The following is an 8675-nucleotide window of genomic DNA, read 5'->3' as shown; positions in this document are numbered from 1 at the left end:
TCTGCCCAGAGGATTCCCTGAAACCCTGCCTCCCCCAACTCGTGGTCCCACCTCAGCCACGTCCAGGTGTGTCCTCAGAGTCAGGTGCTCCTTGCTGAGCAGCACCTAGAATCTAATACTGGTTGCAGCTAGCCTTGGTTTCCGGTGTGGCCTTTTGAGGCAACTATAAGCACAGCATCTGTGGATTGCTTGCTAAATCTTAACAGGTGGCCCTGGACGGGTAGAGGCTTGGGCTAAGTTTGGCCTACAGCTGAACCCCTCTCAGGACTGTGCCACTGGACACCTACTACACAAAGCCACGCTAATTAGACCAGGAAATTTAGGATATTTGCTTAGTACATAGAAACAGACACAGAAAGGCAGCCAAAATGGGAAGACAAAGAAACCATATGAGAGAACAGAACAGAGATCCAGAAATAATGGAGTCAAGCAATATAACAGATGCAGAGTTCAAAAAACTGGTTATTAAGATGCTCAATGAACTTAGGAGAAGTGTAGATGAATTCAGTGAGAATTTCAAAGAGATAAAAAACATAAAAATGGAAATTATAAAAGAGAACTAGTCAAAAATAAAGAAGAGATGAGAAGTATATTAAATGGAATAAACATGAGATGAGAAGTATATTAAATGGAATAAACAAAGTGAATAAAGAAGAGGATCAAATAACCTATACAGAGGATGGGAAAGCCAAGGACCCTCAATCAGAATGGCAAGAAAAAAGAAGCCATGGGTATAATAATAATTTAAGGAGCCTATGAGACACTATTAAAGATAAAAATATCCATGCCATAGGAGTACCTGAAGGAAAACAAAATGTTAAGGAGCCATTTGAAGAAATAATGATGGAAAACTTCTCTAATCTGGTGAAAGAAGTAGACATAAAACCCCAGGAAGCTCAGAGAGGCCCAAAAACCAGGAACCCAAAGAGGCCCACACCAAGACACATCACAATGAAAATGCCAAAGATTAAATACAAAAAGAGAATCTTAAAAGCGGCAAGAGAAAAGCAGTTACTTCCCTACAAGGGAGCACCCATAAGAGTGGCAGCTGATTTCTCAAAAGAAACTGTGCAGGACAGAAGAGCTTGGCACAAAATATTCAACGTGATGAAAACCCAGGATCTACAACCAAGAATACTTTATCCAGCAAAGCTATCATTTAGAGCTTCTCAGACAAAACTAAGCTAAAGGAATTTATGATCACCAAGCCAGTATTACAGCAAATGTTGGAGGGACTTTTTTAAGAAGAAAAAAACATGTATCAAAAACAGGAATAAAGAATGGTAATAACTATATTCCTCTCAACAACTATTTCAAGTGGAAAAGAATTAAGTGCTCCAACCAAAAGATACAGTGGCTGAATGGATAAGAAAACAAGACCCCTACATATGCTGTCTACAAGAGACTCACTTCAGATAAAAGACACACACGGACTAAAAGAAAGGGGATGGTAAAAGATATTGCCTTGACGGACCTACAGGGTATTGCACTGAATGAAATGGGTCAGATAGAGAAAGACAAATATCGCATGATTTCACATACATGTGGAATCTAAAGAACAAAATCAACAACAACAACAACAAAAGTGGAAATAAACTCATAGATACAAAGAATATTTAGAAGGATACTAGATAGGAGGAGGGTTGGGAGGACAAAAAAAGGCAAAGGGATTAAGAGGTAGAAATGGATAGTTGCAGAATAGACATGGAGATGTAGAGTGTAGCATGAGGAAGAGGGTTAATAATGTTGTAATAAATATGTAAAGAGGAAGGGGGTACTAGATTAGGGGGGTGATCACTTTGAGTTATGTGGATCTCTGGTCACTATGCTATACAAATGAAACTGGTATATTATTGTATGCCAACTATAATTGAAAAAAACCTCATTGAATTGTACACTATAAATACAAGCAACTAATTATCTATTATACCTCAATAAAGACGAAAAAAAAAGTCAGGGTCACTTCTACACCACCCTCTCTGTTTCTGTGAACAGCTGCCACCCTGCCCTCTGTAGGGGAGTGGCCAATTTGTCTTCGTGCTTATTTGCTTGCCCCGTGTTTATTCGCTCAAGCATCAGCGGGTTCAGTGGCCACTCTGTGCCCGGTCCTGGAGTGTGAGGTGTGAACATTGTGGGGTGTCCCTGTGGTCACATGAGCTCCAGGAACTGTACTCCTCTTAGCACAGCCTCACTTGTCAGACGGCCATAGGCAACTCACCTTACAGAGCTGTCCTGGGTGCAGACACACAGCTCCAGACACGCTAGCCTGACGCATGGGTGCTGAGTGGTCCTCGGACACAGGAGGGCGCCAGCCAGCAGCCCACCCGCTGAGCCCACACCATGGGCTATGTTCTCGCCAGAGCACAACCACACAACCCCAGGGAAAAGAAGAGGGACCAGGGCCTGGGGTAAAGCTTTGGCCAGCCCCGTAAGCCCTCGTCACTGTGCCCTGCCCCTGGTGTTAGACACCGCACGCAGTGGCCTGAGGCTGCATCAGTCTCCTACGGCTGTAACAAACCACCACCAACTCAGGTTAAGTCAACGCGACTTTACTATCTCTGGGTCTGGAACAGATCTGAAAAGGGTGTCACGGGATTAAACCATGAGCAGGTAGGGCTCGTTCCTTCCGGAGGCTCCAGGGCAACACAGCACCCCCACTTCCCCTCTCTGGAAACTACGCGCACCCGCTGGCTCGCAGCCCTCTTGTTCCAGCTTTAAAATTAGCAAATTCCCATCTCTCTCCGACTCCCACCCAGCTGCTCCCCTCTTATGAGTCCCCCAATAATTCAGGATGGTCTCCCCAATTTAGGACTCATAACTTGATCATGCTTGCAAAGTCCCTTTGGCCTTGTAAGGGAACCAAGTCACAGGGGCTGAGGACTGGGGTGTGGACCTCTTTGAGGGCTGCCTCTTGCCCCCTACCGACTCTGCTCGAAGTAGAATATGGTGCGGCCAGAGAGCTCAGGCTCCCTGGCCAGGTGCACTGGCTGCTGGGGCTCTTCCGGGCCACAGAGAAACCAACCGGGCCAGGCAGCAGCCTCGAGCCTAAAGGCAGGGCCCACACTTCTCTGGAAGAAAGTGAAGCGTGTGGCCTGCTCACCGCCCTTGTACAGGTCCTCGATGTTCACGTCCTGTGGGGACAAGTGGCTGGCTGCAGGGCGAAGCTGCTGACAGGAGTGCCAGCCCTGGGGGCCTCAGGGCCTGGTTAGGGCCCGGTGGGCCAGGAGGGTCTTTACTGGGAGCTGCCCTGAGGGCAAGGGTCTTGGCACTGGGTGCAGAGTACGATGGCAGAAACCCCCCCTGGGAGGGTGGTGTGGGCCTAGCCAGGGACCCGCGAATGGGAGCAGAGAGGCCAGAGTCACAGGGTCTGGGGAGTGGGCTGACCTCTGGGAGCAGACACATCTGTAGGGTCCCCCAGACGAGGCGCATCTCACCTCCAGCTGCAGGGAAGGCCCCTCCCCTGCCTCCACGCAGGCCAGGCAGCGGCTGCCTCCCTGGACGCCCAAGAAGATGGGGACCTTGGAGCGGTCCAGGCCTCTGTTGGGGAGTGTGCAGACCTTCTCTGGGAGGAGAGAGCAGAGCTGAGACCCCTACAGGCGTCGTGACCCTCTCATTAGAAGGGCCCCCAGCTGCCCCTTCTCACCACCCCAGGAGAGGAGGGGAGGGGAGCCTGTGGTAGGGAAGGCCCAGGGCTCACCTGCACAGCAGTCTCCTGCATCAGGGTCTCCCAGCAGGAGCTGGCCGCCTCTCGTGTACAAAGCCTGCTGGTCTGCATTCCTAATGCTGGAACAGATGGCAGAGCTGATGGCCCGTCCTCCCTTCGATCTGATTACCACACTGAGCATCAACTTCTTCTCCTTCTACAGGTGAGGGGGTCCTGCCCCCCACCCCCACCCCACCCTGAGCAGGTAGGAGCCAGCCATCTCACTGGGAGCTCATGAGAGCTCAGCATTGTCCCGCCCATGGGCCCCTGGCCACGCCCCCCGGACAGACTTCCTGGTGAGGCTAAGGTGCTGCCAGGGTGCAGTGAGCCCTACTCGGGTCTCTGGGCCTGCCCCCATTTTTCACAGATATTTGTCCTTTTAGGTAAAGGGATCAGTTGAGTGTATAATGAAGTGAGATGTGTTTTTCAGCTACTTTAAAGACTTTTTAATGGAAGAAAATCCACAAATTGAAAAATAAAAACCCTATGTGACAATATGGATGCCACGTGGCCATCTACCCTGGGCAGGTGCTCTCTGGGGCGCCCCTGTATGGGTGCCAAGTGCAGGAGATCAGCAGAGAGCTGGAGCAGGCCCAGTGTCCAGTCACTGGGCTTGGCTGTGGTTCTAATGACGGCCCAGGAGATGATGATGGGCCTGAGCTCGGGAGGAACCGTGCTGAGCCAGCGTGTGCCACAGCAAAGCCAGCAGCCTGTTAGCTCAGTCATCTGGCTCGTTTCAGAGACATTTGTCAGCCACTCTCAGGCCTGGGGAGCCCGCCTTACCTCCGGAGCGGGGACCTCAAAGCCAACGCAGAGCCTCCAGGAGATTTTCCTCTAGATAACAGCTAATTACACACCCTTAGCTAATGAGTGTTGTATTTAAGGCAAGTCTGCTTGTCAATAAAAACTAAAGACCTCAGGAGCCAGGTGGACCACCAGGACTGTGCCTGCTGCATCGGCCAGCAGTGGGCTATTTGCAGGCCTGAACCCAAGTGTGGCATCTGTCCTCTAACCTGCATGATTTGTGCATGTGTCCTGCCTTTCCGGCTGAGCTGTAACTTCCTAGGACCCGACCAGCATTGTGTCGGGGCAGAGTACTCACGGGGGAGCGGACGGGGCCCCCAAAGTCCAGGCTATTTTGTTTTCATTATATCTCATCTCCCCCTGGAAGGGCTAGAAGCGGTTTACAGCAAAAGTCACAGACAATAAAGAGTGAACTGTAAGCAAACACCCAAATGTCGGACAAGGTGAAGTGCAAGTGAGACCTGGAAGCCCAGACCAGGAGCAGAGGCCACAGAGATGCTGCCACCTAGACTCAAACCATCTCTGAGGTTTGAAGAGAGGTAGAGCAGCCCAGAGAATGTGCAGGCTGGCCAGGCTCTGGGTGACATTAGGGAATTCATTTAAGCACTTCGAGCCCCAGTTTCCAGATAAATAGGCTCCGTGACCCACGCAGGACTCTCAGGACGGAGGCAAGACTGTGGAATGGCTGGCATCTTGCACATGCTTGGGAAAGGGCTGTTGTCATTGGGGTTAATTGAGCTTAATTATGGGGCATTGGAGGTTCCTAGGGTGAGAAAGAGACTCGTCCCTCTGACTCCACCCCTGCCCTGCCCTGTGTCATCCCTGGGCCCTGATCGGGAGAGGGGGACTTACATGTAGTATCTCGCCATGGGGAGGGAGCACATCCCTGCGGTCAGAGGTGGCTGGTCCTTGCTGAGGGGAGGGGACAAAGGCTGTCAGAGGAGGCAGACATCCCATGCACCCTCAGTCCCCAGCCATAGGGAGGAAGGTCTTCCCAGCTCCCCACACCCCAGGTAGATCTGGCCACCCCTACTTGGGGCCATCTGGGAACAGATTGAGCTGGCTGGGGTGTGACCTGTGACTGTACCCTGGTGCCAGCCTGGGAAGTTGGAGAACAGGTCCCCAAACCCTTCATCTAGGGGCTGAGCCCAGGTGGGCAGATTCTAGCCTCCCAGTTTGAGGACAAACCTGCTCAAACCCTGTCCCACATCCCAACCTGGCTGAGAGTCCCCATACTCCGCCTCCCTGCCTAAGCAGGAGCTAGGACCCAGCACAGAAGGACAAGCAGGTGGCCCTGCAGAGTTAGGCAGCACTGTCCTTAGGGACTGAACCGCTTTGCTGAGACTATGGAGGGGGCTACCTGACCCCCACAGGCCCCTGTCTGCCCCAGATGAAAGCAGGACAGGCTTGAGATACAGACACTGCTTGAGGACGAGGGATCTAGACCAACGCCAGTGTCCCCATATCAGCCCCAGACGTCAGAGCCCCTCCATCTGGCTTACCTACTTGAGAGCTTTTCCCCGAGACGAAACTTCAGGAACGCTGGTCTAGAATCTAGCTTGGAAAATCCAGAGCGAATTAGGTCACAAGGGTGGCTGGAGTTGGGACAGTGCAAGCCTGGCTAGGGCCAGGGTCATGGAACAGATGTGAATCTCACTCAGTAAGACGGGAAAAAAGAAGGAAGAAGACCGGAGCAGGGAATGAGGTGGGTAGGAGGATGGAGCAGGGCTCAGAGAGAAAGAAGGTGGCACTAGGGGCGTTTGAGGAGGCGAGTGACAGGACGGGTTGGTACTGGCACCCTGATTGGACACCCCAGCAGCACTGACTCCATGGCCTGGGCGGGGTACCCAGGCAGCCTGAGCACTGGACCTGCCCCTCAGACAATCTACGGCCTGTCCTTGAGCTTTGCGGTGACAGTGAAGGGTGACAGGGCACCTTGCAGGCGTGCAAATCTGGACAGAAGTTGGTGATGTGATCAGTCTTAAAGGAGTCTCCATACCCTGCTTCCACCTGCTGCCCTCACTCTAAGGAAAAGTAAAGGGTTTCCCGAGAGCTTCGCCATCAAGGTGCTCGCTCACTGCACCACCGTCCACACCAGCAAAAAGCTGCAAAAGATCCCGATGGCCAACGACGGGCCACTGGTTAAAAAGCAGCAGCGAGTTTAGTGAGTAGGAAAGTGTGTGCAGGAAAGATGATGTTGCAGACGGACATGTCATGACACAAGAGCGTTCACAACACACCGAGCGAAAGGTGTGGGTGATAAGCAATACGTATGCTGTGGCTCCACTTAAATGCCTGCACACTGGGACACACGCAGAGGACCACACCTGCCGTGGTACGGCACCACCGCCCTGCCGTGGCAGAGTCTCGAGTGGCCGTTATTTTCTTTAAATGTCTTTTAATATTTTTCCTATATGAACATGAATTCCCTTCGTAGTATAAAGTGAGTTTTAATTTTTTTAAGTGCAGCATTTAGCTAAAGTCATGGGGTGTGGAGAGCAGCACAGGGAACACAGTCAATCGTATTGTGATAACATGATGGTGCCAGGCGGGTGCAAGACTAATCAGGGGTCACCGTATGAGATGTATAAAACGTCTAACCCCAGCGCTGTGCACTTGGAACTAATATGATATTGTACGTCAACTATAAATGAAAAAAATTTTTTAATTCAAAAAACAAAGACCCAGAATCTAGCAACCCAAACAATTAAATTTCAATAAGAAATAAACTGTTAGGTTTAAATTAAAATTTAAAAAAATAATAAGTTAAAAATAAATAAAGTCACTGACTCCCAAAAGCTCCTGCCATCGAGTCACCTGGGCTATAGGCAAGAGCTGTTTCCTGGGCCGGAAGTGAGTCCAGGGGCCCGCCAGGCTTGCAGCCACTGCACTGTCCCAGTCCTTACTCTCAGTTGAACTGCAGATACTGACCCCTCAGGCGGTGGCGGGACCCACAACTCTCCATTTCAAGTGCACAACCAGGTGACAGTAACGCTGCTGGCCCCTGGGCCACACTTGGAGTGGCAAAGCACTAGCTGGCCCCCAGACGGAACAGCAGCCTGGCCTCAATGCTGTGCTCTCTCTGGGACAAACTGCCACCTCCTTTGTTGTGGCAGCAGAAATGTGGGCATCATGGTGGCCATGCCACCATCTGGCCAGGCCAACAAAGTGGGGGCCTATGTGAAGCTGGACAGGCGGCTGATGACCACTCCACCTCGGTCAGCATCAGCTCAAAGAGCCAGCAGGAATCAGTGCTGACCCAGTCCAGCTGGGTCCCCTGGTGCCCAGAAGCCCTTGACCTAGCCTGGCCCCAGGCCCCAGCGTATCCTCGGCGGGCTCCCGCAGAGTCCCATCTCTGTCCCGGCCTGGGTGCCAGCTTGACTGTGTTGGGGTAAAGAGGAGCCAGAAGTCGGCACCCCATCCATCAGGGAGCCTGGGGTCCTGGTGAGGAGTGTCCATCTCGGTCCCTCCCTGAGTGCCACATACTCTGTCCCCAAAGCTGTTCCTTCTCTGTTGTCCCCAAGTGACCTTCGCTGGACTTTGTCCTGCGCCTCTCCCTGGACACCATATCTGGCTGTCTCAGACCTCACCAGCTCCCCTTTTCTGGCTCCAATGTCACCAGCAAAAGTAGCCCTAGGCATCCTCCATGCTATCTGTGCACCACCTGGCCTCCCTCTCCCGGGTCCCCATCCGCCCTCTGCGTGGAAGGTGTTCTCGAGACTGACTTTGGCCTTCATGGAGCTAAGTCTAGACTATTTCCTGGTCCCTCTACTATCTGGCCCTCAGGCCCCTTGGTGTCAATTGCCTTCCTTCACCCCCTTCTTACCCCCTCCTCATGCCCACTGTAGGCTGTCCCTTCCTTGTGGAAGCGTCCCTAAGGCTGAAAGCCACAAGTCAAAGTTGCAAGCACATCTCTTTCATGTCCCAGAAAATTTCAAGTCACCCGTTTCCACAGCCACAGTGACCACCTCAGCCTAGCACCCCTGAGCCCAGACTGAACACTCAAGTTCACCTCCAGCACATCCAGGACACCCCATCCAGACACTCTGCCTCCATAGCCAACCAAGTATCCCTATAGTCATGTCAGCCTTGGCGCCCAGCTCGTTCTCCCTCCCAGTTTCATGTCTCTTGCTGACATAATCTCTTCCAGCCAGAGATTCAAACCCCA

The 8675-nt window shown here is 52.0% G+C and overlaps 1 protein-coding gene across 2 annotated transcripts; it reads right to left on the bottom strand.

Annotated features, from left to right (window-relative positions):
• Nucleotides 1–2537: 2537 nt before the first annotated feature.
• IL1F10 (interleukin 1 family member 10) lies at nucleotides 2538–5442 on the bottom strand. Of its 2 annotated transcripts, XM_039851654.1 has the most exons (4): nucleotides 5360–5442; nucleotides 3698–3783; nucleotides 3435–3562; nucleotides 2538–3131 (listed from the first exon to the last, which is right to left on the bottom strand). In XM_039851654.1, exons 1-4 carry the CDS (start codon nucleotides 5389–5391, stop codon nucleotides 2919–2921), a joined length of 459 nt encoding a protein of 152 aa, XP_039707588.1. In that variant the 5' UTR covers nucleotides 5392–5442; the 3' UTR covers nucleotides 2538–2918. The 2 variants fall into 2 exon arrangements, with proteins under 2 accessions (XP_039707588.1, XP_039707587.1); XM_039851653.1 differs by lacking the exon at nucleotides 5360–5442 and having other exon boundaries at nucleotides 3698–3891.
• Nucleotides 5443–8675: the final 3233 nt, after the last annotated feature.

The sequence above is a fragment of the Pteropus medius genome, unplaced genomic scaffold (genome assembly GCF_902729225.1).
Source record: "Pteropus medius unplaced genomic scaffold, Ma_sr-lr_union100, whole genome shotgun sequence".
Taxonomy (NCBI): Eukaryota; Metazoa; Chordata; class Mammalia; order Chiroptera; family Pteropodidae; genus Pteropus; species Pteropus medius.
This window is presented reverse-complemented; position numbering and strand designations above follow the sequence as displayed.